Consider the following 20,783-nt stretch of genomic DNA (forward strand, 5'->3'; position numbering starts at 1 on the left):
TGTGCAGTGCTGTGCTTTATTAGACCTTCCTTTCTTTTTTAACAATAATAAGTGACATGTCACACAGATCCTACAAACTAAGGTCTGGGAGAAGTCACTGCAAAAAAGAATAGTTCTAGTGACTGTAGAGATTCATTGCCCTATGGGAATCCATGGAGAGAAATTTGCATTACCTTCTGATACTTCCTCTGACAATAGGCAACAAACAAAAACCTTCATTAATGGGCATTGCCATTTAGATGAAAGGTGTTCCATGGTTTGCTCAGCATATGACTCTTCATTGAGCATCGTTGCAATCAACCTTCCCCAACCAACTGCCCTACAGATGAGTTGGACTGAAATTCTCATCAGTCCCCGCCAGAATGCCCAGTGAAAAGGGATGGGCCTATGGCTCGGTGGTAGAGCACCTGCTTTACATGCAGAATTCCAAGGTTCGATCCCAGGCATCTTCAGGTAGGGCTGCGAAAGTCCTTGCCTAAAAGCCCTGGAGAGCTGCCAATAATACTGGGCTAGATGGACCAGGGGTCTGACAAGGCAGCTTCTTTGGGATGGTAGGAGTTGTAGTCCAAAACACCTGGTGAGTACCAGGTTGGGAAAGGCTGAAGTATTTCCCATTTTAAGCCTGGATCCATCTTTGTCACTGGAGGCCCAGGCGGACTCTGTGTCCCGGAGCATCCATTATCAACTTCGGTTGATATGCCAGCTACACCCATTCCGGGATAGCCTAGCCACAGTCATTCACGCACTCGTAACCTCACAATTATATATATAAAAAAGCAGGCCTACCCAGTCAAATTTTAAGATGTCTTGCTGGCTGTTATTTTAATGATGTATTAGTTTTTTTTAATGTTTTAATCAGTTTTATGTATTATTATTATTATTATTATTATTATTATTATTATTATTTAGATTACATAATGTGTTCTATGTGGGGCTACCCTAAGCTGTGGCTAGTGCAAAACACAACAGCTAGGGTGCTCATGAGGACACCTAGCTCTGCTCATATAAAACCTGTGCTAAAAGAACTGCACTGGCTGTGTGCTAGCTACCAAGCTATATACAAGGTTATATTATTATCCTACAAAGCCCTAAACAACTTGGGACCAGCATACCTAGCAGACCACCTTCCTTTATATACATTCAAGTGACAGTTATGATCTTCAGAGGAGGTCTTGCTGGCTACTCCAAAACAAACAGAACGTCATCATGAAGAACCTGAACAGCAGGCTGCCTCTTTAGCGGCACCCACCCTCTGGAAACCCCCCCCCCTTGTGCATGTAACACTGCAGCTTTAACTGTTGTGATGAAGAGGGAATTTCACCAGGTTCTCCTTATATACAAATGACACCCGCTGAAATTCCATTTTCAATACAATTGTTAAAGATACAGGAGCCCTCTCCTCCTTTTCATATGGTCACCCTACTACTGGGCAGTCTAAAAATATAATAAATTAATAAAAAAGTATTTATAAAATAAATAAATAAATAAATAAATAAATAACAACAGCCCCAGCATCCCATAGGCTAGGATGCTGAAATAGAAGACCATCACATCAGGAGGGCACCAGGCTGTGTAAAGGTGCTGTCGAGGCATTCATCAAAACGTTGCAGCACTAGGATTTCAACTGGTGATGAAATCAAAGCCAAGTGTTCATTTCCTCCTAACGTCCCTTTCTTGCCCTGCTGTAAAATCTAATGTTGTTTCCAAAATAGATAGCATACCACCCAAAAAGGTATCACGCTTCCTTCACTTCGCACATTTTAAATAGCGCTGTTTGATTTCTCATTCACACTGTGCATTCTGCAGGTGCCAAGCGCACCAGGAAGCCCTTTCCAATTACACTTTCTCATTTAAATACACACTTGACCCGAAGCAAAGGAAGAATTGGAGCAGGGCATGTGTTAAGAAAAGTACTCAAGCAAAAAGAAAAGCACAAAGGCAGGCTGAAGCTTCCCAGTGACAGCATGCTCAAAAGCTGCTGTGTATGTGCCATTCAAATGAGGCCTTGCACTGACAGGGCAATCCTGTACAAGCCTACTCTGAAGGAAGTCCTGTTCAGTTCAGTAGGGCTTATTCCTGGGTAAAGGAGTCCTGTCTTAACTGCTTCCTCCTATGTAAACCTCTCTGCGTGTCGGACAAAACAGATGTTACTTTAAATGTGTGTCTAGCAGCTTTCTTTCCCCCTATTTTTACTCTAGAATATGCACAGGGACCCTGATCCAGAACAAGACCGTAGTAGGAGGGCTTTAAGATCCATATGGGGGCCTGCATCTACTCTAGAGAAAAAATGGGGGGAAATAACCCTGCTAGACACACATATAAATTAATGTGTCTTTTGGCCTGAACACATAAGAAAATGTGGTGTGTGTGTTCCATGATTGGGGGCCACTGCAGAAAAGTCCTACTCATGAGTAGCCACCCACTGAATCTGGGTGCCTGGGACACTTGGAGCAAGGTCTCCTCATTCTACATGAATTGACCCTCTTTTCACATTATACTTGAGGCAAGAAAAGTGCTGCAAAGTCCTTTTCACGCCAGAAATGAAAAACAAGAAACCTGATGGTTTTACCACTTCTCCTTACAACACTAGAATGGAGGGAAGCCACAATATGTTACCTGCATGGTATGGGAAGGAACCATGGTGGAGCAGTTCCCTCACTGTAAAGGAGGTCTCAGTCTACCACCTCACTCTGTAATTTGTAGAGGCCGTTGTCTTCACTAGGGCAAAAGCAACTTGAGTGTAAGTAACTCAGGATAGGCTCATGTGACCAGATTCTCCACCATGTTGGTTCATGTGGTCAGGTTCATGCTAGAGTTTGATAGCTTACTGAAAGAGTGATGATTTTATTTAATTATATTTATTTATTACATTTATATACTGCCCCACAGCTGAAGCTCTCTGGGCAGTTTACAACTGTTAAAAATGGTAAACATTAAAAAGTATACAAAATTTAAAAAACCATCAGAAACATAAAAAACAACAGTATAAAAACAACAGTATCGGTTTAAAAACAATAATTCTGTGGTCCATTAAAAACAAATTTAACGTTGTTAAATGCTGTTAAAAATGCTGTTAAAATGCCTGGGAGAAGAGAAAAGTCTTGACCTGGCGCTGAAAAGATAACAATGTTGGCACCAGGCGAGCCTCATTGGGGAGATCATTCCCCAGTTGGGGAGCCACCACCGAGAAGGCCCTCTCCCTTGTTGCTATCCTCCGAGCTTCCCTCGGAGTAGGCACTCGGAGGAGGACCTTAGATGTTGAACACAGTGTACATGATCGTGGTGGTTCCTCACATATTGGTGGTGACTTTTCAGCATTCCTTCTGATAACAATAGGAATCTTACCATGTGGTGACATAAAGGTAGCTGAATGGTGAAGGGGAAACATGGTCATATGAATTCATCCTCAATATTATTTTTAATGTATTGACTAACTTATGAGATAAGCTGGCAGTCTGTTTCATAATTTTATTTAATGTATGCTGTATAATGTAAAGAGCATTTATTTATTTATTTTTGAGAGAGGGATGCCATAAAAAGTAGGAGCAATTATAAGAAAGAAGTAATTAATACATTAAAATGAATCATGTTAGACATTCTAACTCAAAACTATTTTTTATTGTTCTTTTACCTCAGAAACTGACATAAAAAAAGAAAGAAGTCCAGCTAAAACAGGTAACAGGATGACTCTTAAGTAATTTAATACTTAATTTTAAGTAATTTTAAGTAATTCAATACTGTATTTTGTGCAGACTATGTTACCCCTTTCGATGCATTGCACTGTTAAAGTTGAGCACAATTTGAACTTGAAAATGTCAATAGATCTTAATTGTCTTTTTATTCAATAATATTCCATTTTTATTATCTCTAGTGGGAGACCTTTAAGCCTCTCAGTAATAGTTGCATGAAAACTGTATTGTCCAAAATAAAAAAGCCATGGTTGATGTGTTACTATATGCTGTAACTCAAATGTATTGCTATAATGTCAGCACACAAATATAATCCTTTTGCTTAGCTGTCAACCAGTGTGACATTTTAAAACACTGTAGTATTGACACAATGTACAAATTGGCCCAACAAATTTTCCTAGTGCGGTTATTTTCCAAAAGTGGAAGAATAGTTATGCAAACAAAAGTTTCCCAACTGAATTCTAGTACTTTGTGATTTTAAAGGTAAGAAGACACATAGACTTCATTTATGTAATTATATAGTTTTATTGTATAGAACAGCGATGTTCACTAATTTCCATGCAGGAGGCACTATGGTTCCTGGAACCACCACTGAGGCTACCTGTGGGCCTTTCCTGGGTTCTGGGGAGGCTTATCCATTTGTTTGACCCTACATGCTGTGTTAATAGAGTAGTACTTGTTTACCCCATGCCTACATGGCATTCACTACCATAAGATGTAGTGAGGGCCACCAACATGATAGCATGATATGATATATATCATATCACGAGACATGATAGCACTCTTCAAATACTTAAAAGGTTGTCACACAGAGGAGAGCCAGGATCTCTTCTCGATCCTCCCAGAGTGCAGGACATGGAATAATGGGCTCAAGTTAAAGGAAGCCAGATTCCAGCTGGACATCAGGAAAAACTTCCTGACTGTTAGAGCAGTACGACAATGGAATCAGTTACCTAGGGAGGTTGTGGGCTCTCCCACACTAGATGCATTCAAGAGGCAGCTGGACAAGCATCTGTCAGGGATGCTTTAGGGTGGATTCCTGCATTGAGCAGGGGGTTGGACTCGATGGCCTTGTAGGCCCCTTCCAACTCTGCTATTCTGTGATTCTATGAACTTGGATACCTTTGAAAGGGGATTAAACAAATTAATGGAGGAGAAGGCTGTCAATGGCTACTAGTCTTGATGGCTATATATTACCTACAGTATGGTTTTGTATACTGGTTGTTGGGAAACACAAGCAGGAGGGTGCTGTTGCACTCATGTCCTTCTTGTGGATTTCCCACAGGCAGCTGGTTGACCATTGTGTGAACCGAATGGTGGACTAGATATTCCTGTGGTCTAATGCAGCACGGCTCGTCTTGTGCACATGGGAAGCTGCGCAAATCTGTGCCTAGTGTCATGGTTTGTGGGTCAACTATCAGCTTCAACTAGTGAATGCTGCCTCATGGAGGAGGGAAGGCTCCTGGAGGTCATTGCAAGGTGGAGGCAGCAGAGGTATGGAGGCTCCTACTTCATCACCATGCATACACAAGATTTGCTTGTGACAGCTCTAATTCTAAGTGCCCCTGTCAATTTCATCTCACCTTCCCTAATATAGACATGCACAAATTGTGACCAAGGGCTCATCTACACCAAGCAGATATTCCACTATGAAAGTGGTATGAAAGTGGGATATAAAAGGCAGGATCCACACTACTGCTTTATAGCAGTATTGAAGAGCACTGACAAGTGTTGGGGCACATACCATATACCACTTCCATACCACTTTTAAAGTGTTATATCCTTCTTGGTGAAGATGTATTAATGCCCCCCCCCCAACAGTTGTCAGTGTACTTCAGTAAGCAGTAGTGTAGTTCCTTCAGTGCACTTCAATGCCACTAAAAAGCAGTAGTGTGGCTCCTACCTTTTATATACCGCTTTCATACCACTTTCATAGTGGAATATCTGGCATGGTGTAGATGAACCCCAAACAGAACACAGCCCATCTGCCATGTATGGCAGCCAACTCGAAACTGTAGTAAATATCCTGGTTTTGCTGCTTGCTTGTTACTGCAAAAATAGTAGGGCTGGGCAAGCATCTTTCATGCCACACTACATAGCTGGTGGCCTCCATTTGGTGTTATAGGTCACATTGTAGAACTGAATACTAATGAATGACAAATGGCTGCTGGTTGTTTTGGTTTAGAAATGTAATATTTGATGGAAACCATAGTAACAACTTGGGAGCAGGATGAAACCACTAAAAGGTCATACTAAATTAAGAACTTTTCTTTTTGAGTGCATGTAAACTTGAGAATTAAGTGACAGCTCTGAAACAAACCAATCAATTACATGTTCAACTTGTCCCTTTTTGAGAGTAAAATGGATGGCTGTACAACTGCTCTTCCATGTCATAACAAACTCTTTTTCACTGTGTACACACAATCATCCATGAATACCTGAACACACACACACTGTTAAATGACAGCCATTCAAATATAAAAATTGACATGCTGCTATGAATCAGAAAACATTTTCTGTTTTTAGCCCTATCAGCTTATGGTTCGCTTGGCTCAAAGAATTTTATTCCGAATGGCCCATTTGCAAAAATGCGCTATGTATAATTAATACCCTTGTGGTATACTGAAATGCAGGCACAGCTTCATCATAACTTGAAATGATTATAAAAATTAAGTGATTGGTGACACCAATATGGGGACCTTGATAATGAGAGCGTCAAGCACTAATAACTTGCTATAAAAGAACCAATTGTTTTAAGATACATGTCTGCTTCTAAAAAAAAAAAAGCAAACAATTTCATTGCATTGTAGGTTGCAAGAGCAACCCCCCCCCCCAAGTCCATGCCCTTGTATTCTCTAACCATTTCAGTGGGGCTGACACACTATCATCCACTTGTGTGGTCTCTGTGGAGCAATATTGTCAAATATTGCTCCATGGAGACCATACAAGTTTATCTACTAGTTAAGCTATTTTATCATTAGTTGTGCACTAATGCAAAAGCCTTCTTTAGCAAGGGATAATTGCAGATAGTTGTAAAAAATGGGAACTGTGTGAATGAATGCACTGCTCATTCAAGTCATATTTGCAGCTATACAAGTTGCTATAAATATACTTTTATTACATAACGCAACACTGCTAGAAAAGGTGCCTCTTTTGTCTACCATATTACAGCTTTCAGCTACAGAGTTCAAGTGGGTTTCAGTTGCTTTCTTTATTTTTCTAGAGATTATGAATGAATGAAATTCATTGCCTCATATTGCTTTGTATTGTTTCAGGCAAGAAAGTGGAGCATAAACCAAGTAAGTTGTTGAACTACTAGCTTAAAAAACACACCACATGGACAATTGTCATAGATTTTATTGTTTGGTCAATGAAATTTTCCATGTTCATAAAGCAGGAGCACAATTCTTTGGAACATGTAATGCACCATGTTTATAAACAAGCCCTTTAAAATATCCATCCATTTTCTCTAAGCAGCGTATCAAACTGCTATTCTTGATTTCTCACTTGCTAAACAATAGCTCTGGGAACCCCTGCTTCTTCTTGGCCTCAGTTCTTCATTTTTCTTTCCTGCTTTGTTCCAGTGTGACATCCTATTCCAATACTGTCTCTTTAATCCAATGTTAAGATTTACCAGGTTCAAATGAATGAAGTGTGATTAAATATGATTGCTACTGGAAATATGATTGCTACTGGATAAAGGAAGATCTGTGACGATTTCCATTTTATGATTGCTGTACAGCAGAACTCCACATAAAAAAGCAAAAACTGGGCTCCCCACTAATGCAGGGGCGAGGGACAGGCTGAGTACATGAGCCTGCAGCAGAGGTGGGCAACTTCTAGCCCTCCAAACATTTTGGTTTATAACTCTAATGCAGCACAGTCAATGGGGAGGGCTGATAGGAGTTGCCCACCCCGACCTACTACCTGTGCATGTTTGCCAATGAGTTCTCCATGATTCATGCATATTATGCTTATTAGATTGAAAAATCTCTCTTGTAGCTAGCTACTTATCTTTGCAAATAAAAACAGCTGCTTAGGAAGAACACAAAAAGGCACACACTACCTTGATATGATCCACTTCATTTCTGCCTTGCATTATGCAAAGATGGCAAAGAGCACTGAGCAGTTGTTGAAGCAAGTGGGACCAATATACCTTAAACTGGAGAGACCATGAATGGGGCTATTTCTCTCTCTCTCTTTATATAGGTACACCAGAGAAATGCCATATACATAGTAAGTATATTGTGTAGAACTGTCCCTTGATTTGCTATTTGGTCTTATATTTATTGCCTAAAGGCCTTTGCGGATTTATTTTTCTTATGTTTCTTGTTGGAACCCTCGGGAGACATACATTTTAAATCCAAATCTTAAAGGGGTGTGTTATATGTTGAAAATATACCATATAGAAGTTGGGAAGTCATTTTGCATCTAAAGTGTGTGACAGAAGAACTTGTCATTAAATATAATCTGTTGATCCTCTATAACAAGAAACATGAAACTGCAAAACAGGAAAAACCTATTTCATATTACAAACCAGCTTTATTTTTAAAGCATTATTAAAAAAAATCTTCTGGGTAAAATCCAGTCAGTCTTTGTACTTTTGAGGATTATGCGTTGCTTCATTTCTTTGCATGCAGGACTATGGTTTTCTTTTTTAAATGTGCATTTTGGGACTTGGGAGGAAGGAATAGAACTTTAACCTTGGAGTCAAACTACACATCATATAGTTTGACCCTAGCTCTGACTTCATACATTGTTGAGAGGATAAATTGAAAAAGCCGTTTTGAATTTGTGCCATCTGCTCCTCAATTTGCCAAGCTGCATCCAGGTTTTCATTAGAGTGTGGCCATAAGCCCAGTTCCACCACAGAAAGTGTATGTAGCTGCCATATTTCAGTACTTTTAGATCCTAGAGAAGACGTCTTCACTTCCTACACATGAATGCCACAACAGATCCTGGACTACAGGAGAAAAGCCCTATGAAGACATCAGTCTGGGAGTTTTCTGGACAAAATACATGAGACAAATTGAATGTATGTTATGCCTCTAGGTGTGCAGTCTTGGATGGTCTATCTGGGTTGTTGATCTGCAGTTGATACATTTATTCAGTCTGAATATTTGCCTCCATAGCATACTATTAATCCTGTCTTACTGACTTCCCAGACATCACCCAAATGCCATTACAGACTTGCGTCGCTGAAAAAGCAACTTTCAAAACTTCTCATAGAGAAGGCAATTATAATAATAATAATAATAATAATAATAATAATAATAATAATAATATATTTATTTATTTATTTGTTACCCGCCTCTCCCTCTGGATCGAGGCAGGGTTCAACACAAATGCAAACACCATAAAATACATATAACTAATTAAAACATTTAAAAGTAATACATTATTAAAAGCAGCACATTATTTAAAAAGGCATCTTAAAATTTAACTGGGTAGGCCTGCCGGAACATGTTGCAATGCAGATATGTAAGAGGACTAGACTTGCACAACTAAACAGCCAAGTAGAACACCAAGATTTATTTATATTTTTAAATGACAGCAGCTCAAAAAAAGGTTTCTCTTGATAACTAGCAGTATGATCCTAAGGCACTACTTTGGCAGCAGCAGCACAAACAGAATGACCTTCTGCAGGATAATTAGGTCATCCATTTCTCCCTGCACAGGCCTCTGTGGTGACACAGACTCACAGTGTTTCCAGACAGAGAACCCTCCCTCCCTAGAAGACTGTGTGAACCCAGTCAGCCACTTGTAGGCAGAGACCCAGAAGTGCTGCCTTGGCATCCTTCCAGAGCTGGTTGCCAGATTTAGTTTTTAAAAGTCCCCACTTCCAATACTCATATTTGTTCTTCCCCAAATGTTGAGAAGTTAGAGGAGTAAATTGTGAAAATACAATATAGTATTGTCAATGGGGCAATTTCTTGGCAGAGCAGTAAAGAGGAGCAAAATTGGAAACCACAGATAGGGTGTTTGAATTGTCCCAACTCAACCCTATGTCATGAGGACGCTGGCTGATGGTGAATTTTGTACAATATCTGAACTGAGAGTTTAGGTTTACCGGCAGCCATTCCAGGTGGGATTGAGTTTCCCTGCAGTACACTTACAGTTAAGATTCATATTTAAATCCATGAGAACGTCCAAGTTCAGATTAGCTTTGAAAATTTGATGTAATACCTTCCTCCGTGTAATCATCCAAACTGTTTAAGGTTCATTGTTCTCTTTCTTCCATTTGGAAAAATGCATATAGTCCGAAGGTAAATCGAAAACGACTGAACAGGCTAGTGAATGTTCTGAAATTCAGTTGACATATGACAAGCACTGCAATATGTAAAGCAGCTGCTTCTCCACATTCTGGGCTGTGTCCAATCTGCCTTGTCAGTTACATACACAGCTGTGCAATGGAGCTGAGCATGCAGGTTTCTGGCTTGCAGATCTTTCAGTCAACTGACAGCTACATTAGAAAGAAGAACAAACGTAACTCCATCCGTGAAGAATTAAAGAAAGGAATCTAGAGGAACAGAAAAGCTTTTTTCCATGTTGGTTAGAACATGGTAATTTTCACTTTTAAAACTATTAGGGAGGTTGTGGGCTCTTAGGGAGGTTGTGGGCTCTCCCACACTAGAGGCCTTCAAGAGGCAGCTGGACAAGCATCTGTCAGGGATGCTTTAGGGTGGATTCCTGCATTGAGCAGGGGGTTGGACTCGATGGCCTTGTAGGCCCCTTCCAACTCTGCTATTCTATGATTCTATGATTCTATGATATTTTTGGAAACTTAGGGGGAATCTACACTACTGCTTTAAAGCGCTTTATAACAGTTTTGACAATTGTTGGGGCCCAGGACGCACTGCATATACAGGTTTCAAAACGTTTTCAAAGCGCTTTAAAGCGCTTTAAAAGCAGTAACGTAGATCCCCCCTTAATTGTGTAACATTAATATATCATGTTACATCTAGAAGCAAGAGACACTTATTTTATGTTGTTTATTGAGAGAAAAACTGTGCTGTTTCCTTTGAAGCTAAGGTTGAACTAGACGAAACGCCAATCATGCAGTTAGCAATTGTATGATTAGCTTTTTTTTTTTTTTTTTAAAAAAAAGCTAGTGCAGGGCAGCCTGATCCAGATCAGAACCACATGGGGGAGGGGAGGGTTAAAGCTATTCCCACCACCAATCTGAATCGGGTTCCCTGTGGCTGCAATTTACTATTAAAAAGTCAATCACGCAATTGCTAATTATGTGGATGGCACCTTGGGAGGGGGGAACACAGCCTAAGAATGCAATCCTATCAGCGTTCGTGGGGGCAGGGGGGGGGGGAGATTCAATGGTGGATTCCCCAGATGGATCTGCTCACTTTCCCTGATCACGAATGGTGGTTTCCCCCCATTCCAAAAGGTTAAAATCCTTTTCCTAAGGCTTAATTACGAACAGTAAAAACTTTAAATTACAATATACTGGTATTTTGTGCCCCGTTTGTTTTTCCTCAGGCCCTGCCCGTTGCTGGCCCCAAAAAGTTTCTCTGAAAAGGCCAAAAGAGGTTAATGCTCTTGCTTTAATATATAAAAATGCTCTTCCTGTAGTTGCTACTGTTGGTTGCTTGGCCTAAACCAGTGTTGTCTATCTTTCAGTGGTCCTTACGAGCTAGACATGAATTCTGATTAAAAACAGTCATTTGCCATTCCTAATTGGCAATCCATTATAATTCCCCACAACCAATTAATTTGAAATTTGCCTTCAGTAACTTGACTCTTACATTGCAAATGTTAATATAGAGTTTAACTATGAAGGAAGCTCAACAGCCTCCACCATACAGATTAGTGTTCTCTAGCCTTGGTTGGGTGTGCACTGATTGTGAATTGCAGCTTTTGGAACTTCAGAGCTTAAATGAACATTTGTATTAAAATGGAAGCATTAAATGTCATTACCCCATTAATGTGATTAGCTGAAACACTAAACGCCTTTACCCCCATTAAGACAGAAAGAAGGGCTCCATTTACAGAAAAAAGCTTTAGCTAATTCTTATATAAAACGATGGTTAGGTTTTTTTTTACTTTCTGTTTTAGTAAACAGTTTCTGGTTCCAATAAATGAACACCAGGATTATAGAAATTATCTTGCATTTATTTTGTATCCTGTAAAGTTATAAATGCTTCCACTGGCTTCCACTGGATCAGGGATAGGAGTGGTATAAGGGTAGTTTGGTGGACACCAGGGGTCATCAGCAGCCAAGAATGCCTTTTCATTAGGGCTGTGCACTGCCCCTCCCATGCATTTCAGAGGCTGATTTGGAGCTTCTGAATAGGGTTTGGCCCACTTCGGCCCAGATCCTCCTGACTTCAGATCCAGAGGCAAAGCAAAATGTCAGAAGTATTTGGATGTCCTGAAAGGTAGATTTAAATTCTATTAAATAAAGTGTTTTAGCTTCATTCAACACCATATGTGTGAACTTCCACTTGAGCAACAGGACTTCCCTTCCCTATTCTCCCTTCTGCACCTCCATGTACAACCCCAAAACTGATCTGGACTGTCCCCCAACTCTCTAAGAGCAGACTTGGGGAGGGGGAGCTGCAGAGATGAGGGAGAATCCATTTTACCAGCTGTGCCTGTTTAATATCTAAAAATATATTATTATATTTTATCTATATTCCTTTGGGTGGCTTGCTGTCCCAACAATATCTTTAGGTTGATTAATTTCGCCTTAGACAACACTGTACTGTCAAGGCAGCATACAAATCTACAGCAAATAAAATCACAATATAAATTAATATAAATACCAGTTACAATCATCAAATCATCACATAGCCAGTGAGCAATAACTACAGTTAGTAAAACCGTTTAAACCATTACTCAGCACAGCACAGAAATAATCCGAGAATCCAATAGCCAGCAGTCTAAAAATACTTTAAAACCTTGCAGAGGCATTAATAAAATCATACTAATTAAAAGCCATTTGGATCTAATGACTCTTCAATACCTTTTTGATGTCTGGGACTGACAGGGCCAACTGCACATTCCTTGGGAAAGAGATCCATATGAGAGGGACCACCACTGAAATGGCCCTGCCAATCTAACTGATCCTAATGGTGGGTCAGTGAGCAGGTCCTCTGCTGCCTATCTTAAGGCCCGGGCACATTCATATGAGTGTAGGCAACTGTTTAAATCACCTGGCTCTAAAGTATTTAAGGCTTTAAAAGTGTGTGGTGTGTGTGTGTGTGTGTGGGGGAAACCAAAACATTCACTACTTATTTTGTTTCAGTGGAGCTAGCTGAAAGGCAAGCCCCCTTTGTACATGAATCACATGAAAGGAATATCCCAGAAGTACTGGGAGCTGTGACATGCTGCTGGCTCCAATCCCAGGTGTCCACTCATGGGCATGGATTTACACAGCAGCACAAATTTATGTTTTGCCTATGCAGACAGTTGATGCCAACTTGTGGGTGTCTGATGGCAGCAGAACCTGCAGTGCAGTTAGGGCAGCTATGAATCTTACTTTAGAAAAGTTAGTTTTCTCTTTGAAGGATTGTCTAGTCCAAGTCCAGTTTAAAGGTAAAGAATAATAACGAGAAGAGAAGGAGCCTTGAAGTTGCTGAGTAGGTTGGACTAGATGATCCTTGTGATCCCTTCCAACTCCACAGTTATATGCTATACAAGTCACCTGGTCATACACATCCCCACTATGGTGAGATTTATTGAATTACTATTTAAATTAATTATTTCCAAATTTTAGGATATGTAAATTTTATGCAGATCCAAGTTCTCTTTTTGTGGTGATGCCTTTCCTTCTTTTTGGCGATGTGCAAGTGGGCTCCTTAAGTGCAGCCCCACTCTCAGTAGTCCCATAACGCCCACCTCACATGATCATATGGGAAGGGGTCTTCGATGACCTCAAGAACCCCCATTCTTGCAATCATCACTGAAGACTCATCATACATATACATTCAGTGGCAAAGCAACGTTTTGTTAATTTTGTGTTACTTCTCTCTTGTAGAACCAGAAGCTCTGAGGCATGAAAAAGAAGTTCCTCAAGGAAAACCAGGTACATACTCTATTTGAAGTGCTCATCTATTCCAAATGGCATCATCTGATACACACCACCAATAACACAGTTACACACAACCCCTTGGCAAAGCAGAAAAAACGAAGCTGACAAACTCAGCAGAATAATTTGGTCTTGAGCATCTGGCATTATTCCTGTCCTGCATTTATGCCAAAAATAAAAGCTGTGAGCTGAACATCCCTTCCAATGCAACAGACTCATTTGTGAGTGGAGAAGGAAGCATGAATAAAGACACAGACACCAGAGATTGGGGTAAACTAGGGCCTCTTTATTTAAACAAGGGAACTTCACCCCTCCCTGGATCTGCATGTGAAAGTGCAGGAATCTATTAGATCCTTTCTTCAGGCACTTAGCAAGAAGAAAGCCACTCTTCAGAGCCAGGAGTCAAGTAAACCCGGCCCCTCTCTTATGGAACACTTTGAAAGTGTGGGGAGACCGGCCTGCGTCATCCCCACTCAGTGCTGCAGAGCTCTGAGTAGATGAGACAGGAAGGTCCCCAAAGGCGAACCATATCCTGGCACAAGAGCTGCACAACCCCTGAGGAGCAGGACCTCTGGATATGTCAATCACCAAAAGGTGCCAGAGGGCTCCATCCCTATTGTAATATGCAAATTCCAGCACACCCCTGTCAATCCAATCTAATCCTCCACCTATTTACTCACCCTCTGCTAATCGTAATTCCCGTATGGAGTAGGCAAAAACCTGTGGCAGGTAAAATTCTTACTCAGCCCCCCCCCCTCCAAAGGGTGTGACTGGATAATCTGGTGGGAGCTAGAAAGTGAAAGAGGCTGAGCTTCAGCGAGGCAGGCCTTTATAGGCTCTGCCTCGCCCATGCTTCACACTGCTCATGTGTCCTTGCACGTGTGGAGTCTTTCTTCCCCTCCTTCCCACCCACAAAAGTCGCCCCCATCCAAGCTGTTCCAGCTAGGCGGGTAGTGGGCATCTTATACATCTGCTACATCAGCCAAGGATATGCACATTACAGTAACTTCAATTAATACAACGTTAACTTTTTTCATTCATCTCCATTCTGATTATCTTCTTTCTTCCTTACTTCCCAGCCAAGCCCAAAGAAACAACAAGTATGTACCACAATAGATTTATACCAGTTGCAGCTTAATTTAGATCCATGTATCTTAGCGTGTGTGTGTATGTGTGTTTAATTTTCAGCACTCTAAACAATCATACTGACCCTGGTTGCTGATTATGCAAATTTTTTATTTTATTATTGCATTTATATCCTGCGTTTTTTTTCCTGCAAGGAACCTAAGGCGGTGTACATCCTTCTCCTTCTTTCCACTCTCCAGTGGTGACATTGCTATTATTATACCGTTTCTGAAGTTATGATATTTATATAGTACATGTTTTTGACTTTATAACCACATTTGCTCAGTGTAATTTGCTAACTATTGTTAACAGAATATTTTACATAATTTGTAGCATCATGCAGAGGCAATTTATGCAGTGACCATTTTCAATATCATGCCCTTTATCTTGTTTTAGAAAACAATGAAAATTATCCAGTTTTTCACACATTGGGAGCTAGTATTGTACAGCTGATAGACCCCCAGCCTTCAACTTGGACTGGGACTACAGAGTTTTAGGGTTAAAACCCGACTTGGCCATGAAGCTCACACAATAACCTTGGGCCAGTCACCATTGTGTGACCCAGCCTACCTCACAGGTTTGCTGTAATGATCAAATGAGCAACTCCTGAGATCCTTGGAGAAAGGGTGGCTTAAATACAGTAACACAGCCTACAGCATAGATTTAGAATTCCTTGATTCAGTAGGGTGACCATCTGGAAAAGAGGGCAGGGCTCCTGTATCTTTAACAGTTGTAGAGAAAAGGGAATTTCAGCAGGGGTCATTTGTATGCATGCAGCACCTGGTAAAATTCCCTCTTCATCACAACAGTTAAAGCTGCAGGAGCCCTGTCCTTTCCAGATGGTCACCCTAGATTAGGGTGACCAACTGTCAGGATTTCCCCGGATTTGTCCTGGTTTTTGTTCTTTCCATGGTGTCAGGGAGGATTTTCTATAATTTTCAATAATATCCTGGAATGACACACCTTCCCCTTTAAGGCTGCCATTAGCATGGCAGGAGGGAATGACATGCTTTCTTGAGGCACATCATTCCCCCACCCCGAGCTCCAATTGAGGTCTTAAAGGGGAAAGTGGACATTATAGAAAAGGCCCCAATTGGAGTGGATGGTGGTGGTGCAGAATGAAATCCTTTCCCCTCCTCCACTCCAATCGGGTTCTTTAAGGTGGCGGGGGAATAACGTACTTTCTGCAGGACTCAGAAAGCTGCTTCCCTCCCACACACACTTGGTGTCCTCTTTTTTGGTTTCCCAAATATGGTCACCCTACCCTAGATTCAGTTTCCAGTAATGAAAGTCCATGTAATACATATAATTTCCTGTTCCCTTCCAGAAATTAATATTAAGTAAAACAGTAAGAACTGGTCACATTGCAATGTAATTAATTTGTTTTATTTTATTTATTACATTTTTATACCGTCCAATAGCTGAAGCTCTCTGGGCGGATCACAAAAATTAAAATTATGAAGAGCATAAAAGTGGGTTTGGAGAGATAGGAAAAGCTGCAAAAGGCATATCTTTTTATGATTTATGCAGACCGCCATGTTTTAAGAAACAGTGTGTACCCATTAGGGAATTACTGTGGTCAGGTTTCCGTTTGCAGCAAAATAAGTGCTTAAATACTGAGAGCAGAATGACTGATGAAAATTACTGTGGTTGTCAATGGGCTTCCTGCCAAATCCCTGCAAGTGTTGCTCTGCCATTCCTAAGGCTGCCAGCAGGTAGCAGCAGTCTGTCTGCATGTTGGTTTAAACAGCATAGTAGTACCGTTACATGATTCTTTAAATCCTACAGTCTCTGTCGTGCAGCAAAACAAATTTGATTCTCTCTGAACCCATCACGGCCATACCATCACTTGAGGTTGTTTGTAGTCTAGTCTAACAATCTTAGTCTAACTTAAATCACATTTATTTCAATGGGTCTATTATAAATTGGATTAACATTAGATACAACCCTTGGTGATGCATCAGGCAGTACAGGAGAGGGGGAAAGCATGCATTATAACAGTAAAAAATGGTTCTCCCCAGCAGAATTTACTTTCATATTTTCAATGCACCAAAAATGCATACTTTTTTTCTGACTTATCCTAGGAGGAGCACATTGCATATGATTATAAGTTCTTAGTTTTATATTCACTGGTATCACAACTAATATTTGTATAGCTTAATCTAAACTTTTGCTTCTCATGGAATGAGGTACACCAAGAACTGAAAGAGTGCAATTTCACAAGAATTCAATTTACACTGTTCTGGACTGAATGCAATACAAGGCTGATAGGCACAAGCATCTTGTGGCTTAACAACAGACATTCCTAGACAGCATGGAAATTCCAAATGGATTAAGTTAATTAATTTTGAATTAATAATCTCTGTGTAATCTTTGTGCTAGATCATGCAAAGATATTAACAATACACTTAAAGGAAGCCCTAAATTATCTACATGTAGATGATAATAGCAATGAAGGAAATTAATTGGCGCTGTATTTTTTTTAAAAAAATGTAATTAGTAAATCATCCTATTTCCATTTATCTTTAATTAATTGCCAGTGGTAGGATTTGATCATTTTGCAACATCGGAGGCTTCATTCACTTTAGAAGAATTGGTAATACATACTGATTGTGTTAAAGGAATTTATGTTACGACTCGATGCCTAAAACAGGAGGATTCTACCCCCCTCTAATGAAACAGCAATTATCCCATTATCATAAAGATCTTGTTGCTGATGTTAGGAATATTTTGGATGTAACATTTGAACAACCCAGCAATAGATTACGTTTTCCCCAATGAACACGAAGGTGATGAAGATGAAGGTCTTCCATTGTGTGGGAAATGTGTTACGAACCAAGGCAAAATGCCTTACTATAGCATAGGAAGAAATAGTTCGAGTGAGAAGGTTGACCCATAAGTTACATTCCCATAATTTACATAGGTGTGGATCCAAACATGGTCTCGTGCTAACAGGGACAGTTCTGTTTACACAAGGTCCTGTCCTGCCAATTTCCACTTAGTTCTCCTGCTCATGACCAGTCCCCATGCCACATCCCATACTGTTCTGGAGGCTTCCCTGACTCTCAGCTTTATAGGGGGCTAAGGTTGGCAGGTCAAGTGGCCATGTGCCCTATTTTACAATGAGCAGCCCTATATTTGAAAGCCCCAAGAAAGATTTAACAATAAAGAACCGTAAAAAGGGAGATCTGGGACCATGAAGCTTACCATCAACGGTTAACTCCAGAACTACAGACTGAGCAGCCACACAGGTCTCCAGGCCATAGTCTTCCCCACTATGGTGAGACTGATTGTGTTTCTCTTTTAAGTTGTAGTAATTGTTTCTACATTTGCATCCATACATATAAATTAGCATGTCCGCATTTTATGGAAATTCCTGTCCTCTTCTTTGGTGATGCATTTTCTTTTTGGGGGCCATCTGTAAGATGGTTTGGAAGCTGCAGCTCGAGCAAAATGTAGCGGCCAGATTGATTTCAGGAACCAGAAGTTTCGACCATATAACACCTGCTCTGGTCTGCTTGCACTGGCTGCCTGTATGTTTCCGAGCCCAATTCAAGGTGCTGGTTTTGACCTATAAAGCCTTACACGGCTTGGGACCACAATACCTGACGGAATGCCTCTCCCGACGTGAATATACCCGGTCACTACGTTCAACATCTAAGGTCCTCCTCTGGGTGCCTACTCCAAGAGAGGCTCAGAGTGTGGCAATGAGGGACAGGGCCTTTTTGGTGGTGCCCCCCAGACTGTGGAACGATCTCCCTGACGAGGCTCGCCTGGCGCCAACGCTGCTATCTTTCCGGCGCCAGGTTAAGACTTTCCTCTTTGCCCAGGCATATGGCAGCACATCTTAATCACCCACATGTTTAGTTTTTTTTAATGGTTTTTAATGCTTTATGTGTGTATGTTCTGTGTTTTAAAATTTTAAATTTTGTATACTTGTTTTTATCTCAGTTTTAGAATTTCTGTAAACCGCCCAGAGAACTCTGGCTATGGGGCCAGTATATAAGTTAAATAAATAAATAAATAAATAAATAAATAAATAAATAAATAAATAAATTGGACCAGACAGAAGACATAATCATGGACAAGCTGGAGGTCTGATACTGGATTGGATAGATGAGGTGGGGCAGAGCAGGGCATGTATGAAACTAATGAGACAACTTGCTCAGACTGCCAGATCAGCCTAGAACTAAGAGTTTTCTGGGGCCTGTATCCTCTCCTTTGGGCTGCAAGGGCAGATGATCACCTTCAGGCTAACAGATGATCACCTGCAGATGAACAGCCAGTTTGGCAGCCTATAGAACCTGGTCTGATTGGCTGGTCAAAGGCACAAAACACTGGTGGCGCAGGAGGTAAAGCTCCCCCTGGTCTGTTGGTGTCTTTCCATCCTCCTCTCATACCACTTCTTACATTTTGGCCCTCACACAGATGCAGCTGAGAGCTGCTTTTTCATGATGACACTCAATCTGCAGGTCACATCGGTTGCAACCTCTTATCAGCTGGGCCAGTGTGGTTGCAAATAATAATAATAATAATAATAATAATAATAATAATAATAATAATAATAATAATAATATTCCGCCTTTTTCCAGTACTGGAACTCAAGGCGGTTTACAAGATTAAAACATGTACAATTAAAACATTGACTAGCAGGGGTTTTCCAGTCCCACTAACTGAAATCCTTTCTAATTGGAGATGCCAGGGTTTGACCCTGTAATATTCGGCACGCAAAGCGTGTACTCTGCCATCAAGCTTTGTCTCCTCCCTAAATAAATTGTTATATTTATATACAGCAGCATCTATATGAGTGATGCTTTACAGAGTAATATAAGCACACAAGAAAGACACGGCTCTGGATCAAACTAAACTTTCTTCAAATCATGCATAGCTGGATAATTTGCTTTGGTGTAAGCATGCACAGTCCGATTTGGATTGGGACCATGGTGCTCTGAGGCCGGGAGATTGAAACTTCTCTCTCCCATTTTCATACCAAAATTCCACTCCACCACCATGGAATTGCTTGCCACATGGTGCTGTAACTAACATTTCAAATGTTTCTGCTAGTCTGACAGAATGCAAAGAGCCCAGAAATAACCCACAGGTCAGGAATGTCAGGCTAAATCTACTAATTCCCTCCATCTTCCTATCACATAGGACCATTATATCTTCCCCACACCTTCTTTTCTTCTAATTTAAGTTCCATCTTCACTTGCCTGCTCTCCTTACTTTGGCCCAGCAGAAACTCTGCCTAGTTGCTCTCAGCAATTTAACAATTACATCTTCTGTAGTTTGTCAAAATAGAAGGCATAGAATAATGGATGATTAGATGGTAAGTTTTAAAATTTTGTTAGCTTGAAGAAAAATGAAAAAATTGGAAATTCTCATTAGAAAATGTCTATGCTTTCTGAAATTCCTCATTCAATTTCTGCTTGTCTAAAAGGTTTTGATTGGCACAACTGTGACAATTGCGAGATAATGCTGTGTGCTGGCTTGTAATAATTCAAAGTGTAGGGTTTATCTTTCAGGCGTGATGTTTTTATACATGCACCTAACAAAAGTCTTTGTTCATTTCCAAACTGATATATTGTGTACACGACGCTTTGAAAACCTGACAAAACTGTCAAGGTATGCAATTATTAAGATATACTGCTTACTTCTCTTCCTCTTTTTCTAATTCTTTGTTCCTCCCCACTTTCCCACCACCAAAGAACCATCAGCTGAAATCACAGTAGCAGGTAAATATTATTAAATATAAAATGTTTATCAACAACGATAATTCAATGTGAAAAACTGATGGAGCCTAAGGTACTCAGATCTTCTGCTCATATAAACTGGCATATCCACTAAGCTCCATGAAAACTGATTAATTTGGCCTTGGCTTTGGCCTTCTATTCCCACTGCTTATTTTTTTACCAAGATTGCTG

General features: G+C 40.5%; 1 protein-coding gene across 1 annotated transcript in view; it reads left to right on the plus strand.

The window, feature by feature from the left end:
* The window catches only part of TRDN (triadin), a 239,051-nt gene that overhangs the window by 205,050 nt on the left and 13,218 nt on the right, over positions 1-20,783 (plus strand). Inside the window, exons 32-36 of the mRNA XM_063125451.1 lie at positions 3,637-3,675; positions 6,965-6,988; positions 13,684-13,731; positions 14,814-14,834; positions 20,568-20,594. Coding sequence (XP_062981521.1) covers positions 3,637-3,675; positions 6,965-6,988; positions 13,684-13,731; positions 14,814-14,834; positions 20,568-20,594 — 159 coding nt within the window. The remainder of the gene's footprint in view (positions 1-3,636; positions 3,676-6,964; positions 6,989-13,683; positions 13,732-14,813; positions 14,835-20,567; positions 20,595-20,783) is intronic.

Source organism: Elgaria multicarinata, chromosome 4 (genome assembly GCF_023053635.1).
Source record: "Elgaria multicarinata webbii isolate HBS135686 ecotype San Diego chromosome 4, rElgMul1.1.pri, whole genome shotgun sequence".
In the NCBI taxonomy this organism is placed as follows: Eukaryota; Metazoa; Chordata; class Lepidosauria; order Squamata; family Anguidae; genus Elgaria; species Elgaria multicarinata.